At 25.5% G+C, this 17,810-nt stretch overlaps 1 protein-coding gene across 1 annotated transcript in view; it reads right to left on the minus strand.

Annotated features, from left to right (window-relative positions):
• Window positions 1-6,454: 6,454 nt before the first annotated feature.
• LOC111612659 (mitogen-activated protein kinase kinase kinase 4-like) overlaps window positions 6,455-17,810 on the minus strand; it is a 46,508-nt gene continuing 35,152 nt past the window's right edge. The window contains exons 2-8 of the mRNA XM_023353897.1: window positions 13,211-13,281; window positions 13,019-13,135; window positions 12,159-12,318; window positions 10,325-10,444; window positions 9,249-9,355; window positions 8,329-8,508; window positions 6,455-6,833 (exon numbers count right to left, since the gene is read on the minus strand). Coding sequence (XP_023209665.1) covers window positions 6,807-6,833; window positions 8,329-8,508; window positions 9,249-9,355; window positions 10,325-10,444; window positions 12,159-12,318; window positions 13,019-13,135; window positions 13,211-13,281 — 782 coding nt within the window. The 3' untranslated portion in view covers window positions 6,455-6,806. The remainder of the gene's footprint in view (window positions 6,834-8,328; window positions 8,509-9,248; window positions 9,356-10,324; window positions 10,445-12,158; window positions 12,319-13,018; window positions 13,136-13,210; window positions 13,282-17,810) is intronic.

Genomic DNA, 17,810 nt, shown 5'->3' on the forward strand with positions numbered 1-17,810 from the left:
CTATATTGTTAATGAATCCAAATGTTTAGTTCCAATTTGAAATAGTTGGAATGATGTCAAATATCTATTCTAAGATTGTTGTTCCGAGAGGGTAGGCCGTATTCGAAAACACGCAAAAAAATGTGCTATGTGCTCAACTAAAAGCTGCTGCGATGCAATTTTTATGTTAATTAATGTAGTTTGCACAATGTATAAAAATAAAATTTTAAATATCAGTAATCAAAAATAAACGTGTTTTCTCCAAATAAGTTTTCGTAATTTCTGAAGTAGGTTATATTAAAACTTGTTTCTGCTAAAATAGAATCGTTAACTTATTTTACATCATTAACTTCACTAAGATTTTAAAATGGAATTAACCTGTGAAAAACAATTTAAAGCATTAAAATAATGTTTTAAATTGAATACGAATAAAATTTAGTATTAAAAAACTAACCTTATTTTACCAGGGTTATTTTTTAAATAAGGTCCGTTTTTTAATAAGAAAAAAAATACTGTAAATATCATTAAAATATATTTTTTCCTATATTCTACATACTTTTAGCTACTTTTCTACATAATTTCCAATTTTGTTCAAATATTTGTCATACCGCTCAAAAATTTTAATTCCGACTTCAAAGAAATCTGCCGCCGGAACACATTAGGCCACGCAGCTTGTCTTGTATGGCAAGGCAGAGTTTTTTGAAGGTCACAATAAGCATCAGAATTGATTGTTGTGCCTCTTGACATAAAATCCACTAACAAAGTCCCTTTCCTGTCCCAAAAAGACAGTTACCATGATCTTTCGTGCTGAACTCGAATCGTATCTTACAGTCGGCGGGCGACTCAATTTTCTTAAACATTATAAACTTTTACAGTTCAGCAACAGACAGACTATACGGCTGCAAATGGTATCTAAACACGCGCAAAGCATGCTGAAAGCAGATGCTCATGCACACTGCTGCAATCACTGTCATTCACAAACGGACCTTATTTAAAAAATAGCCCTCGTATATCAAAAACACTTGCTGATGAAATAATATACATGCTATGGAATATATCCTCTAATCTGTTTAATATAAGCTCAGAATTTTTAGTACTCAGTTATGTCGCGCTTTTTCTTTGTCTCCCAACAAGCGATGTAACGAGGGGTACTGTATATGGCTCTTGTCGTGACAAGGTTTGGCAAGCCCTAGAGATATCAATAATATACTCGTCATATAGTAAAAAAATAGTTAATATTAATAATGATGATAATTTATAGTATTATTTGTTTTATTGTAATAATTCTTAATCTTAACAAAAAATGGGGCCCCCATTGGACTTCAATATGCCCTAGGCTCCAAAAAATCTAGATCCACCCCTGCCTGGACGGCATTTGGCCAAACTAGAGGACCGCTTGCAGCAACTGTAGACTGAGATGCCACAGGACACTATACGGCACCTGTAAGCCTTCATGCCCTCCTGTATCACATCATGCATTCACATCTAGAGATGGCTGAACAGGGTACTAGAACCTCCTTTCATTTGTGGTTTTTTCTTGCAATAAATAATCCTTTTACTTTCATTTTGTAATTACTTAAGTTATATCACTGTTACTCTCGCACACAAATTACATTTGACAAAGACTCCTTCTTGGTGCACTAATTTTTATGGCAATGAGTATATCTTGTAATAATTATTTAGGTGTTTAGTATATAACTTTTTTTATGACACAATTTTTGAATTTTTTTAATAGGTTAGATTGAGGTTTTTGCTGCTTTTATTAAATAGTTTTATTAAAAGAATTAAAGTCAATATTAATTTATAAAATAAATATTCTTTATTAATGTTCTCATTTTAAAAGAAAACTGTATCATACAGATTCATAAAGAAAAGTTCATGTGATTTTTTTTTCACAATACAGAGTGCTGATTTTTTAGAATAACAAAATTATTATAATAAAATATTGTGTAATGATTTACAAAATATGATAAATTATAATTTATAGGAAGGACAGACAAATTTTGAGGATATTCAATACATTTAACTCATGAAAGGTTAAGCTCAGACATGGAAAAATTAGTGGCTGAATTATTAGACAACCACACTATATTAAATATGATGTATGGCGTGTTTGTATGCATATTTTTCTTTCATTTTTGGCTTTGGTTTCATTTGCTCAGTAGGTGCTAAGACGTTTTTCCATACCTACTCTGGATTTGGCTAGGCTCACAATGAGAATGACTGAATGATGAAAGACGAGGGTCTTACATATCTAGGACTTATTGCCCTTGAAAAATTCCTGGGGTTCTCACCTGGATTTTACTCTGGGTCCCCAGAGTGATAGGCCAACATCTTAACTGCCTTGGCCATCTGGTTATCTCTATATGCATATTATACAGGATGTTCTGCTCAAAAGTACCTGATTTTAACTTGCCATAAAAAATGAATGGTTTAAGATATATAAAAGCAACAAGTAGTAACTGGTAGAAAAATCTTATCAAGTTTCATAGATGTTTTTATATTGCAAGATGGTGCAAGTCTAACATTATTGTCCAGTAATGACTTTGCCACAGGATAAATGACAGATTGTGATCTGGCTTCCAAGCTACCTGATCTGACTCGCTTAGATTTCTTTCTGTGGGGTTACATGAAAGATGTTTTTAGTCAGATATTCAGAATCTTCAGGAGCACATCATCACAGCCATTGCCACTGTGAGAGAGGATATGCTACAGCATACTTAGCAGAAAATTTCCTACCAACTTGATGTCACTGTGACTGATGAAGTGCACATAGAGATGTGGTGATTTTTTTCAATAAAATTTTTCCTCTTATATAAAATCTTTGGTGAATTTACATCTTTAACCATTAAATTTTTATAGACAAATCAAACTGAATGCTTTCAAGCAGAACACCCTGTATTATGAATCATATAATGCTGAATCTCATTTTTGTATTCTGCTAATAATTATGATCTACATATTTTTATATAATACAAGAGATGATAATTTAAGTAATCCATAAAATAAATAAGAATAAACAAAGAAACATAAGATGATCAAATCGATTACAGTAATACCTTGGTTTTCATTGACTTTGGTTATTGTCAGCTTTTTTGCGAAAAATTTGCCTCAGATTTCATTGGTGTGTCCATGTGACCTCGCTGCAAATTTGCAAAAACAAAGGGAGACCCATGCTTTTTCCTGCTCAGTTTAGCGTTGTTTCTTGAGATTACTCTGTGCATCTAGCCAAACAACTGCTCTATGACAGCCGAATGGCTGAGCGGTCAAGGTGGCAGCCTACCGCTCTGGGGAGTCCCAAGATCAACTGTGGAAGGGAAAAATATCCCTATGAATTTTTCGGAAAGTGATCCATCCAGATATGTCGGGCCCTGTCCCTCTCCACCCCATTGTGGGCTTGCTAAAAGACATCCTCTTAGTGCCCACAGGGCAGAGAGAGTTAAAAAAAAAGCCAAAAAATTGCATTGCTTTCCTTTCATTTTAGCTCCATGAAACCAAAGAAAGTTTTCATAGCCATGTTAAATCTTCATTTATTCTTTACATTAGTCTTTTATATTCATTTATATTAATTTCTTATTGTTTTTTAGTATTAAACACTGTATTTATTCTCTATGAAATATATTTTTGATCTGTATTTTGGAGTGTCTAGAATGAATTAATTGGATTTACATTGATTCATATGGAAATAATTGCCTTGGTTTTCATTGGTTTTGGATTTCACTGATTGTTTTCGGATGGATTATCGATGAAAACCGAGGTATCACTGTATATGCAATCATACTTCAAAATCCAAGGACATAAGAACAAGCTCTATTGAGGAATCAAATTTTTAAATGCTTTATTAAAAATTCAAAAGTATATTATTTGTTTAAACAGGGAGAATTAAGTTAACTGTTAATCCTTTCCATGTATTATTTTATTAATGTAATGCATATTTATTTTGTAAAAAAAACATTTCTGAATTCTTCACATACTCACTTTTACACCTTCTTTACATAAATATAAATGGATGTGAAGATTTCAGAAAATTCCTGTTGATGTGTTTTCTCATTATCAATATCAAATCAATTCTACATCCTGGTTTTTATCATATATTGCTGTTATTTGTCTTATAAAATAAACTGATAAAAAAATGAAAAGTATTCTGTATTTAACTTTTGTTCTTGTAAAGAAATTTTAATATTCTAAAACTTTGTTTTTATATTTGTAATCTGACATCTGAAAACTTCTTTCTTTAATACATTGCTAAATGTTCAATGACATTAAAAATATCTTAGATGCTGATATAAAATGATTAAAAATTATTCAATAAATTAAATATAAAATTCATTTTATTATTATTTTTTTTCTTTTTAAATTTTAATGTTATCCATTATTATTACAATATTCTGTTTGATGATAAATTGAATCTCACACTTCAAATATTAATTATAATTAATAAACCTGAGTTTTTTAATAATCCTTGTTTCTTGATGTCAAACTACTTTCATTTAAAAATTATTACTGTAGAAACTCTATTAACTAGAGAAATAATGGAAAAGTGGGTTCTGGATAACTGAAAACCACAGATAGTAAATTCACATTTACAATACTTTATTTTTATTTATTTGATATGAATTTCAGGAGTGCAAAATATATTCAAAACACAAAATTTCTCCAAAAATTATTGTAGATGAAATAAAATAACAGTTTACAAATCAATTAATAATTGTTACTAATAGTTTGGAAAATTCAAATTAAATCATACAAATAATTCAATAGACCTAAAGTGTAATTTGCCATGCAACATTAAATTGATAAGTTAATGTAAAAATTATTTAAATTAAAAGAATGCTTTAATTTAAGCACATCACCATCATATGGTAGCAAATGCAATTATAAATTTGATGTCATTGTCAACACGAGATGGCCTACTTTTTAGCATGGAATGCTAGTTAAAGGACTTTTTGATATCCAAAATTTATTTATGATAACATAATTTTTCAGAAAAAACTATACAAAGAAATGTACTAATTTTTTTCAAAACAGATAATAATAATTATTAAGTCAGTCAAAAACTTTATAAAAAAATTTATTATTTACAAAACAGGTATGAAAAATAAAGAAAAATAATGTTTATAAAATGATGATAAAACTTCTAGTTAGCTATTTAATCAAGACAGTTTAGAAAGTTTTTAAATGCAGTTTATAAATTTGCAAATTTTCTTTGTGGAGAATGAGTGACTATTTCATTTTAATTCAAGCCAACACAAAATGACATCCATTAAATAGTGTTGTAAAAAGTTTCGAAATAAGAACAATTTTCTGTTTCTGTTCCTTTTAAAACTCTGTTTTGGTTTGATAACAAAGACCAACTAATTCTTACTGCAAGTATATAACCATGTAAGTACGCAGTAATGTAACAAGTGAGTGAACTGATCAGAAACAAAAGGGGAAGATGAGGATTTTTCCTCAAGACTGGAGAAAACTTAGGATCTCCAAGTAGTTCCTATCCCTATAAATTAAAGTTGCTTTTACTATTAATAACAAAAATAAAATATTTAAGACTGCTTTTTATTAATAAAGAAACATCCAACAAATTTCAATTGTTCCAAAAAAAAAAAAGCATCTGCTAAGGTGCAGAGAGGATATGCTTTACTCCCTGGGATCCATACAAGCTCTTGGCAGCTCTGAATTTATAATACAAGATCTTTGCATTTTGGTGAATTTCCCCAATTAATGCCTAGAAGCTTAGCTGAGATGCTACTTCATTTTTTGTGATTATCACCATAATAATCTTTTTCTACTGCAAATTTTCCTGGAGCTGTTTTAATTTTGCCAAACCTTGTTTGTGTGATCAGACATATTCTGCCCTCCTGATGAATTCAATATAAAATTTTCTGATGTTCTCACCTCTATTGCATGATTAATTATAGATATTTTTTGCTTTAAGGATAACACACATACATTTTAATTTAACATTCTTTCTATACTATGCTAAAGTAGAATAGATTGAAACTGGAGAAGTACAAGTCATATTCCCTTTCTATCAAGAGTGGATACAGAGGAGTGTGGTGGTGCAGGGCACAGCTGCACCCTCTTCAGGAAGGTTTACAAAGTAAAGTCTGGTACCTAAAGTAATAAAAAATTTTGTATGGCATATTTTCTTTCTGCACCCCCTTCTAAAGATTTCTGGATCTGCTATTGTTTCTATCAATCTACTAATCATAATTTCATTCTCTATTACTAATTGTTTATTTATTATGTAAGATTCATTCATACATAATCTACAAATTTTTCAAAACAAGCTTGAATAGCAAGATCCCAACTGATTTGATCTTTAGTTAATGGAGTTTCTACTGCATTAAATTTATTTGATAATGTATCAATTCTAATTATAAAGATATTTAATTAATACTGAATATTAATTTCTATAATTATTAATAAACAGATTTAAAAATTCTACAAATAATATTTAATGATGAAAAAAAATCAATAAATGTACTACTTGTTTCATTTAATAACTTATAATTAAATATTTTTACATAAGAATAAATTATGGAAGACCAGATTATTTGCAGATATTCTAAAATATTGTATTTACAAATGAAAGTTCTCCTCAAACATTAATAGAAACGATATATATAGTACATACAATAAATATAATTTCAACAATTTATTTATATCTTACAACTTTTAACAGTCTTCTTTTTATAAAAATTTTTATCATTTGATTGAATTTGCATAAGAATAAATACTTAATGGATTTTCAGCCCTTTTTCCTCATAAATAATTTCATTTTTGGATTTATGAAATAACTTTTTTACATTAGTCTATATTGATGAATTTCATATAATGTCATCATCTTCAATTACCTGAAATATAAATGACACAATTTATAATAATAATATTTTGAAAAATATATCAACTTTATGCAAATGATAATATATAATATATAAAGAAAATGCTCTAATAAAAGAATTAAGATATTTTTCCCTTCAATTAAAATTGGACTTATAACAGACATAAAATATATTGAATAAAAAGAATCAATAATAATATAAGTAAAACAGATAATTTTAGTAAAAATAAAATAATCAAAAATCCTTCAGCCTGTATGCAAACTTTTGAAGTTAAAAAGTTAACAATTTAAGGAATTAAAAGGAAAAAAAAACAATTTGGGTCTTCAAGACCCAAATTGCTTTTTTTTCTTTTGAGTTTATATTTCTCACTCCAGTGTTTTTGGGTTTTGCAAAACTAAGCAGAACATCTTTCTGTTGAACACACACATCATTTTTGATCATTTTCTCATGTGAACTAATATTATCAAAGAAAAATTATACTTTTAGAAAATTTTCGTAATAGTGTTCCCTAATAATGGGCTACAGTAACCAAAAATTACTAGATAGAATGAGAAATATAAACTGAAAAGTAGTTTAAAGAATAAGTTGATACTGAAATATTATTGTCTTTTGTGTTGTTATTTATCAGAATTTTTACTAATTCAAATTTTCCAGAAGTGCAAAGAAATTAGCTTGTATTAGAAATTGGAAAATTATAGAATTTCTTCAAAATGTTTTAATAATTTATTTTTAAATGAGCATAATAAATTCTTTATAAAAATAATCTAGCTACAAATAACTAAAAATTGTTAGGATCTTCTAATATTCTAATACAATTAGAATAAATTTATGGCTATTAAAATTTTATGTTGAAAACTGATTTGCATCAAGTTAAATAAAGCTAAATGTATGATAAAATGCATAAAACAATTTTTTTATATAATGGAATAAAAGATTTCCCTTGAAAATTTTTAAGCTTAGGCATTTTTGTAATATAGTACATAACAAATTTATTACATATGCACTCTACATGACTGTTGATACTAATTAACAATAAAATTCAAATGAAATTATTAAAATAAAAATCTAAAACTACTTGATTTCTACTTTAAAGAAACATTATATTAATTTTTTTATATTCATAAAAAATAAAATGCAGGTCAACAATCTCTTACTCAAAATCCTTGAGACCAGACCTTTTTGGATTTCAGAATGTTGTACTGTATTTATATATTGTACTATGAAAGTAAGGATTCCCTAGGTTCCACTAATAATTGAAATGACTAACATGGACCAGCTCTTTTTGACATTTTTCAATGCTTTCCAAGTCAAAAAACAAATCATCTAAAAATAAACAAAATAGCTGACTAGCAGAGATGTCTGACTTGTAAATAACTGTTGTTATGCAGGCTAGTGACACTCCATGCTCAATGAAAAACCTTTGAAAACCAAAAAGCTTCAAAAACTAAGTTTTAGATAAGAGATTGTAGACTGTTTAAAAAGATGTTATAAATACATGTTGACATACTTTTGTGAATGGATGATCTAATAACATGCTAGCTGTCCATCTTTGATGAGGATCATGTTGTAGACAATGATTTAAGAAGTCACGTCCTTCATCACTAAGTGATTCTGGAATATTTGGGATTTCACCCATTCCGACACGAAACATTATCTGATAACTATTTTCTAAATCATGCCAGGGTCTCTATAAAATAAAATTATAAAATTAAATGCAGAAACTAAAATTAAAGCTAATAAATTAAAGTTAACTTAGTAATAAAGATGCAAAGTTAAGTGCAGTAAGTGCTTTAAACTGTAAATTAATAATTAACAATAGATAATTTTGGAGTAAGTATTGAAAAACATTTGGCAATGTTCTTTAAGTATTTTCAATTTATGGATGATCAATAGTTAGTGAAACTTTCTATTTTCACAAAAGTGTATGTAAATTGAAAAATATGATGATTTAGAACATTTATGTCAAGTAGTTCAAATTCATAAATACATTAAGTGCTACAACTCTAAAACCTTTACGATACAGCCAAATTTATTATCCCAATTCAAACGTTTTCGGACATCTTTAATGCCCTTTTTCAAGAACAAAGTACCTTCGTACTAACTGCAATCGAATACTGGCTAATTTGTATAAACGATAACTGCGTTTTGGAACGCTCATTTAAAAAATTCTTACTTAAAAATTTAAGTAAGAATTTATTATTTTTTAAATTACAAAAAATTTAAAAAATTATTTGTTGATATATACAGTCTACGAAGAAAGTACATTAAGTGCTCACAGCAATTCCAAACAGAAAATCACAAAATCAAAATAAACAAGATAACTGTTAGATGAATATATAATTATACTTAATATTTTATATAAATTTTAGAAAATACTTATTAATTTTAATAATTTTTCATATATTACAGAAAATAAATATTACTTACTCTTCCTGATGCCATTTCAAGAACAACACATCCTACACTCCAAATATCAGCTGCTCTACCATGTCCTTCTGTTATGCTTTTTGTAAATATTTCAGGAGCCATATAAGCTATGGTATGTAAATTAATAATATGTTAAATTTACATTAAAAAATTTATTTTATTTTTAAAAATATGCAATATTGCAGAGTCAAAACAACTAATTAATTTACTAAATTAATTTAGTATATCATGATGTAGATTAACTTATCAGTAATACATTTGAATTATTTACCAAATTACCTATCTGTACTGTCTGAAATTACTTTAAAGTATTATTTTCATATATAAATGTATTGTATGTATGAATGTAATGTATTGAACATCATATGTACCAGTACATTGTAATCTATAGAGGTATTCACAATGGAAAGCTTTTCCCACCTTTAAAAGCACAACATTCTATGAAAGTTATAAACTGTAAATACACATTCTGACAGAAAAATTTGCAATTCTTATTTCATTTTGTTGGACCACTTTACTAGTTTGCATCATTTTTTTTGAGGATTTCTTTCTCTATTTTTTAAATCAAAAAATGACTTGGCTCTCTTCCGTCTGTTGGCAGATTTTGACAATTGGTAAACATTCTTCCGAGGAAGCTTTCCAATAAGCAGTTGGCATTTGCCATAGAACCTATAGTAACAAAAATATGATCAAAAACCAATGCTTTTGTGACTTTTGGAAAGGCTGAAAAAGCTGGTATAGTGAGAAAAGCTATGAATCATGAATACTCCCTTTATCAACTAATCTAAAGCATCAAAATATTTATATTCAACTGTTTAATAATATGAAAATTTTGAGGTTGATCAAATGAAATTTTTTAGAAATTTGTAAAATTAATTTTTCAAAATATTTAATTCTAATAAAGTTTTTATTATTTTGTATTTATTCCACACATGTAATTGTCTAGAAGTTCATTTAAAGACGTGTATCTGAATGTAGATTTTAAAAATAATCTAAATCTTTATTTTTATTGCAATTTAATTTTTAAAATTAAATATAATTATAAATTTCTAAATTAATTTACAAATATAACATACCTGGCGTTCCTACAAAACTACATAATTCTCCAGGCATTGTGGTGTGATTTTTTAATTTAATACAGCATCCAAAATCACCAAGTTTTAAATTCCCATCAGAAGTTAAGAAAACATTTGCACCTAAATCAATATTTAAAGCAGTTTCATAATATATTATTAAATAAATAATAATTTAAACTTCCTTTAAAAATATTTAATCATGAAATCTTATTAATAGTATAAATCTTTATAAACAGATTTATACTATTAATGAGATTGATTTTAATTGAAAATGCATTATTCTTGATCAACTGAGATAAATGAATTCATAAAATTAAAAGATCATCATCTATTCTAAATTATTATTAGAATCTGTTGGCTAGTCCAAAAATTTTCTCTGTAATCCTAGTGTTTTACAAGTTAAATGATTATTCTTAATACAGAATTATCAAATAAAAGACTTATTTGTGAGAAATAGATTGAAATTCCTTACTCTTGTTGCAAATGTCCCTAAATCAATAGTATAAATAAATGTTCAAGGTTTAAAAGTTTCTCATGTTGTGTACAACATGAGAAACATTTAAATCTTGAACATCAAGACATTAACAAGTATGGTAAACTTGTTAATCACAGCATTGCAAGTCTACCATGTACAAGTAAGCTTTTCATTTGATTCCCTGGTACAATATCTCTCTTTTACAAATAAATACTTCAGGAGTATTCTAATTGATTTATAAACAGAAAATTTGACCAGAAATAGATTACAATTAATCAAGAGGTAAAATTGTTTATATCAGAAAACAAAATTTAGTAAAATAAAATTTATTAAGAAAATAAAAATTTAATTTTTTAAATTCAAAGTTATACAGATTTAAATTCAACTGCAGATTAAAGATAAGCTTTTTAAATTTTTTATAATAATTTAATACCATTTCATTTTTTCAAAATAGTAACTAGTGACATCTGTGAGATAAATTTAAAAATTTGTTAATGATTTTCATTAAAATCATCTTATAACAAAATTATTGTTTTATCAAAGAAATAAAAAATTCATAAATTAAAAATGTTATAAGAAAGCAATATAAGCATACATATATGATTTTCAATAATTTATAATTGTTTAGCTTGTAATTAATATATTATAATCTCTTAACCTCATTAACCCATTTCCACTTCCAGCAACCTGATGTTAATATTAATAACATTTTTACACTATAGTAGAGCATCGATTATCCGAATAACAATCAACCAAAACATCGATTAACTGAAAGTGTTCCAGTCAGCAAATTCAAATTTTCACTAGTGCTGTGGCACTGCAGCACTCTTTCCCTCTCTGCCAACCTAAACTGTAGGCCTACTTAATGTACTACTTTATATAAGATATGTATTTGTAAGATGTATGATAGAAAATATATACAGTATACAGTACAGTTTTGTGTTTATTTTTTCGTAAATAATCAGTTATCCGAAAAATCCCAGTCCTGAATTGTTTCAGATAATTGATGCGCTACTTTATTATTATTTATTTTTCCTTTCCTTTATAAATTACAGATAATGAAACAAGAATACAGTAAAATTTCTTGAACATCACTTCTGATTTCTATGTCAACTTTAATTGAATTATATCAAAACATACAATATACAAATGAAACACAGATATACCTTTAAACCTAATATCTCAATTTGTTTTAAGATTATTTATATTATTAACTAAATTTATATTTTTATGTTTTTTGTCAATTTAACCTCTGAAAAAAATCTGGCTTTGATCATAATCGTATACACTTTCTTACATACCAAATTTTTAAATAACGTGATAAATGTAAATGAGTTAAAAATTCATCTTTTTACTCACTTTTTATATCACGATGAACTATGCCATGTTCATGTAGAACATTCACTGCTTCTAATAACTTTCTTGTATACTTTCTAACTAGAGTTTCGGGCAAATGAAGTTGTGAAGCACTTTCCAATGATCCTTCATTACAGTATTCCATAAATATTAACATTTCTTCCTGAAATTTTTTTATGTCGTAAATTATTTAAATACATAGCTATACCATATATTATTAAAATGTATATTTGTTTATTTCTCTGAAGAGGGAACCATAGTTTCAAAATGTATTTTAGTTAATTTTGTAATGAAGATTACCATTTAAAATTTACAATTATGATAACCAAAGTGTAATAAATTATTTCAAATACTTGATTATTGTATATGATAAGCCCTAATATTAATATAATAATTACAATAATTTTCTTTTTTGTAAAAACAAATATGTTAGTAAATAGATTTATTATTATTATTTAACATATTTGTTTTTACAAAAAAGAAAATTGTTGTAATTATTATATTAATATTAGGGCTTATCATACACAATAATCATCATAATTCATTATGAATTATTCAAGAATATTATATTTTAACTACAATGATAATTTATTGTTATTTTAATTTAGTAAATAGATTTAATATTATTATTTAAATTAAAATGACAATAAATTATCATTGTAGTTAAAATAAAATATTCTTGAATAATTCATAACGAATTATCATGATTGATTCAAAATGATGTACAGTGCAATAAAATATAGTTTAAAACATTACATACTCAATTTAATGATTTCAATAGTATAAATTAATTATTATTATAACAATCAAAATAATAACTTTGAAAGTATTTTTATCATAAAATTAAATAATTAAAATTTTACCCTGTGTATTTCCACACCATAGTATCGTACAATGTTTGGGTGCTTGATACCCTCAAATGTACGGATTTCATCCATAGCTTCTTTAATGGCTCTATGGTCATTTGGTTGAAGACGAATCTAAAAATATTAAGGATTTGAAATAACATATACGCACATTATTTACAGTACAGTGAACAACAACAACAACAACACCTCTTTCATGGCAATTAATTCACCAGTGAGATTATTAACAGCAGTATATACTTTTCCAAATCGTCCTTCACCTAAAATTAATTAATGCAAATTACTTTTAAATTTTAAACATAAAATTCTATAATATATATTAAAAAATAAATTTGTACAAAAACTCTCCAAAATAAGGCTTCACTAGCAATATTCTTTATTTTTCAAACAATTTTGTCTATTTGCACAGCCATTGTCAAAATACATTGAAAAGAATTTATGAATGACCATTTACGAATTGTAGCAAAAGATAAATATAATTACAAATACAGAATATAGAAACAAAAATACCTTTTTGTTTCATTTGGTCAGAAAAAAATTCATTTTCTTCATTCTTTTAAAAAAATATATACTGTATTTTAAGAATTACCATAATTCAAGTTTAAGATGCATTCCAGGTTTTAAAAAAGATTTTTCAGGAAAATTTTGGATGATAATAGAAGTAAATACATTTTAAAAGAATTTATGAAAATGAGTAAAAACATTAATTTTTACTCATTTAAAACACTAATGTTAAAGACTAAGACTAGGTATACTGCAATAAAGTATAATTAATAAGATGCTTAGTTTTGCTTCCTTTTCATTGTTAACTGTAAAACACTTATATCTGGCACCTGGGGGTGCCCAAACATTGGAGTACGTACCCCCTTTTTTGTCAGGTTGCTCTTTTCTTAATCCTCAAGGAAGCTTTAAGGTTTCATTTTATTTTTAAATTAGTTACTCATTTATCACAAAAAACTTTTTCTGATGACAAAATTTAAAATAAAAATAATTATTAACCAAAAATTTGTTCTAGTGGATCGTGATTGTTCGGTCAAGTACTAAAGTACCACTGTATTTGATTAATGTGATTTTGATATACATGATAGCATCGAGGAATTAATTAATTTTATATATATATATAGGCCAATGCAGTATGTTTGTTTTTACAATGCCTTTCTTTACAGTCTGCAGTCACAGTTGTCTGACACAGATGATTAAAACACATTTGATAAAATATAATAAACTAACTCCCTAATAGGAAAACATTCCTGCAAGTTAGAAAGTTAATGTTACCAAATATAAACAACCATACTGAACATGATACATTACAAATGTTATCTGTCTACTTGCAGGAGACATTAAAAATCTTTCTTTACTTTTAAACTTTCTTTGTCCATTTTCAGAGTCCAAAAAATCAACCAAATTCCAATTACTTGATAGAATACTTGAATTGGAATTTGATTAATTTTTTGGGCTGAAAATGGACTTGAAATGAGAAAGTACTTGGTTCTTTACAGTACAGAAAGATTTTCATGACCTGCTGTAAGATAAAAATATATACCTTGTATTTTCAAAGATGAAATGGCAAAATTTAATTTTCTGTTCTTTAAAATTTATTAATGGCTGAGATATTTTTGATTCCTGTCTCTTTAAAAATGAAAAAATCTAGTAAATTAACTTAACTCAAAATTAGACAAATGATTTTTCATAATTAAGCTTACTTTGCATAATTTTATTATCTACATTTTTTATGTGATAAGTTTTATTATGAAGTTTTCCTTATTTTGAAAAAAATCATTATAAGAATCCAATTTTCAGATCTAATCATCTTTGCCACAAAATTATTCAGAAAGCACTTAAAATTTATTTTCACTCTGTTTTATTTTCTCTCAAACAATAACTTTTGAATAACCAAGCATACTTTGCAGAATATTACATGAAAATTTGTTTAAAAAACAAATATAACCAACAAATCAATATTAAAAAAGTTATCTTTAAACTAAAAAAAAATACTTGGATGAAATCAATCTTTTAATCTATTGTCAACAAATATGAAAACTATAAAAAAAGTAAAAAATACAGGACAAATCATAATACAGATGGCAGAATAAATTATTATTTTCTTTTGAATTTGTTAAAATAATGATGAAACTTGTGTACTTTTTATTGTCATATAGAATGAATACACATACTCATCAATAGATTTTAACAAGTTTTAAGAATAGTCTGTCTGTATGAGGAAGGCACATGATAACATAGTTATTATGTGATTAATAGACATTTATTACTGCTTAAGGTATATACTATATTATAACAACATCAAAAGTAATAATTTTTTATACTTTTAATTAATACTGAATTCAACTGAAATATGAAAAAAATGATTCTTTCATCTAAATAGCAATTTTATCTATTTGAGTTTTGTTACTCAGATAGAAGGGAAAAAATAATCATTAATAACTTGTTTAATTACAAATTTATGACCAATACGAAGATTCAATGAATATAATTATTATATTTGTGTGTTTATTGAATCATTTAATTACTAGAATGATATCTAAAAATAAAAATAAACTGAATAGCAGTAGTCATGACTATTAAATGGTTGCATAAATTTAACATGTTATAAAATTATGACTGAAACCTTGAAATACTTCATATTTAAAAAACAATAATTCTAAAAACATTCTGTTCAGCATTTCTAAGTTTAAAAAAGGAATATTCCAAAGTAACAGTAGTAAAAAGGTGATTATATATAAATGTGACATTTAAAAATAATTAATTAATATTTTCTTATAAAATTTCATATTTTTTTATATTTCAACAGCAGTTTCTTTAAGTTTATTATTTTAAATTCATTGCTACTATATAAACAATTGGATAGTAGAAAATATTTCTAAATATAAATAATTGACTTTAAATAAATTAATATAAAATTAATATAAGTAATATAAATTATATATTAATTACCATGTATTATAGAGCTATACTAGATATTTAAAGAAAATATATATTTTAATTATATATTATTTTCTTTATACTGTTACATATTTTCTTTAAATATCTACTATAACTTTATATTAACCACTATATTAATTAATTATTTGTAAATTTTATAACAATCTAAATGGAAAAATATTTTAAACTTTCTTAATGTTTAAAATATTTAAATTAAAAATTTATAAGTATCTATTTACATTAAAATATAAACATTCAAAAATATTTTAAAACTTTAGAAATCTTTCCAAATTTGTTTACTTCAGTGTTATAATTTGTCATTGTGAAACTATATATCTAACTTTAACAAGAGATGATAAAAAAAAAGATTAAGGACATTTCTCTTCTTGACATTGAGCAGTCCAACAGCTGCAGGGACAGGAATTCCAATAAGAGTACTGCCAGTCAGAAGAAATTCCTTTCATATTTCAATTAAAATTACATGGCTTACATGAAGTATAACTTATACATATATGCTATTTTTATTTCATTAATATTGCAAGTTTCTTTTGTTTCCAATCAAAATGCAACAACAACAATATCTCCAAGAAGAAGTGGAAGAGGTAAATATATTTTTTACTTATTCTCTAAAAATTGTTATTAAATCTTATTATTATTATATCTGTGATCAACTTAAAATAAATTATATATTTATATAAGGTACTGTTTACATATTATATTTTCCTATATAAAAGAAATAATGTTTTCTTTTATATAAATTATAACAAAATTTTTAATCAGAACCTTTGTGCTATTTTGTTTACAATGAAAAATATAAATATAATTCATAAATAATTTAATTATTTTTTTAAACTATGAGGAAACTGCATGTGTGTAATTTTTTCTTAAATTTATTTTTCTGATTATATTTTTATTCAAAAAGAAATTTTTGAATAAAAAATATTTAACAGTTTTCTTTACAGGAACTAATTACATAATACTAATTACATTAAAAAAATGTTTACAGAATTGAAAACATCCTGTTAAGTGCATTTCTTATACATTGAAATTAGCATATTAGTGAATTTTAAATGTTATCTAAAATACTTTTAAGCGTTTTAGAATTAATATTAAAATTATGAAATTTTAATATTTATTTAAAATAATTAATGTTTTATAATAAAAACTTATTTTTATTACTATAGTATAAATACATCATGTATAATGTGCAAATAAAAAATTTTATATTTTACCAGTAATCAATATAAAAATTTTAATGTCTTTTTAATAAATTCTAAATGAATTTACTAATATTAACTTTTAAATTTTACTAATTTTAATTTTAACTATAAGTTAAAATTAGTAAATTCAGCAGTAAAAATTAGTAAATTAGTAAATAGTATTTGCTAATATAAATCAGAAATGTCATTATCATTATACTATAAATTATTTGTAATAAAAACAGAAAATTTAGCTTGTAAATGAAGTTTAGGTATATGCATCTTACTAAATAATGCATTAAATGGATTTTATTGTCTTCAAAGTCATCTTGTCAGCTTAAAAAAGTCCTATCTAATCTTATATATCTATAACAATGCAATCAAATCTTGGTTTTTGAACATAATTCCTTTCTAAAAGTTGTTCAAAAACTGAAACAATATAAAATGGATTAATCTGTTCCTGATCCCCAAAACAAAGGCTTTTTTTTTTTTTTAAACATTTTTTAGCTCTATATTTCATGCATAAAACTGCCTACAAATGCAATGTATCAATATTACTATATTAATAAATTTTTGTTATTTAATTTAACTTAAGCATATTCAAACAAATTCTTGGATGTCATTGTCGGAGTGAGGCAAAGCCGAGTGGC

This window comes from Centruroides sculpturatus, unplaced genomic scaffold (assembly GCF_000671375.1).
Source record: "Centruroides sculpturatus isolate CEXI.00-Female unplaced genomic scaffold, Cexi_2.0 scaffold1492, whole genome shotgun sequence".
NCBI lineage: Eukaryota > Metazoa > Arthropoda > Arachnida > Scorpiones > Buthidae > Centruroides > Centruroides sculpturatus.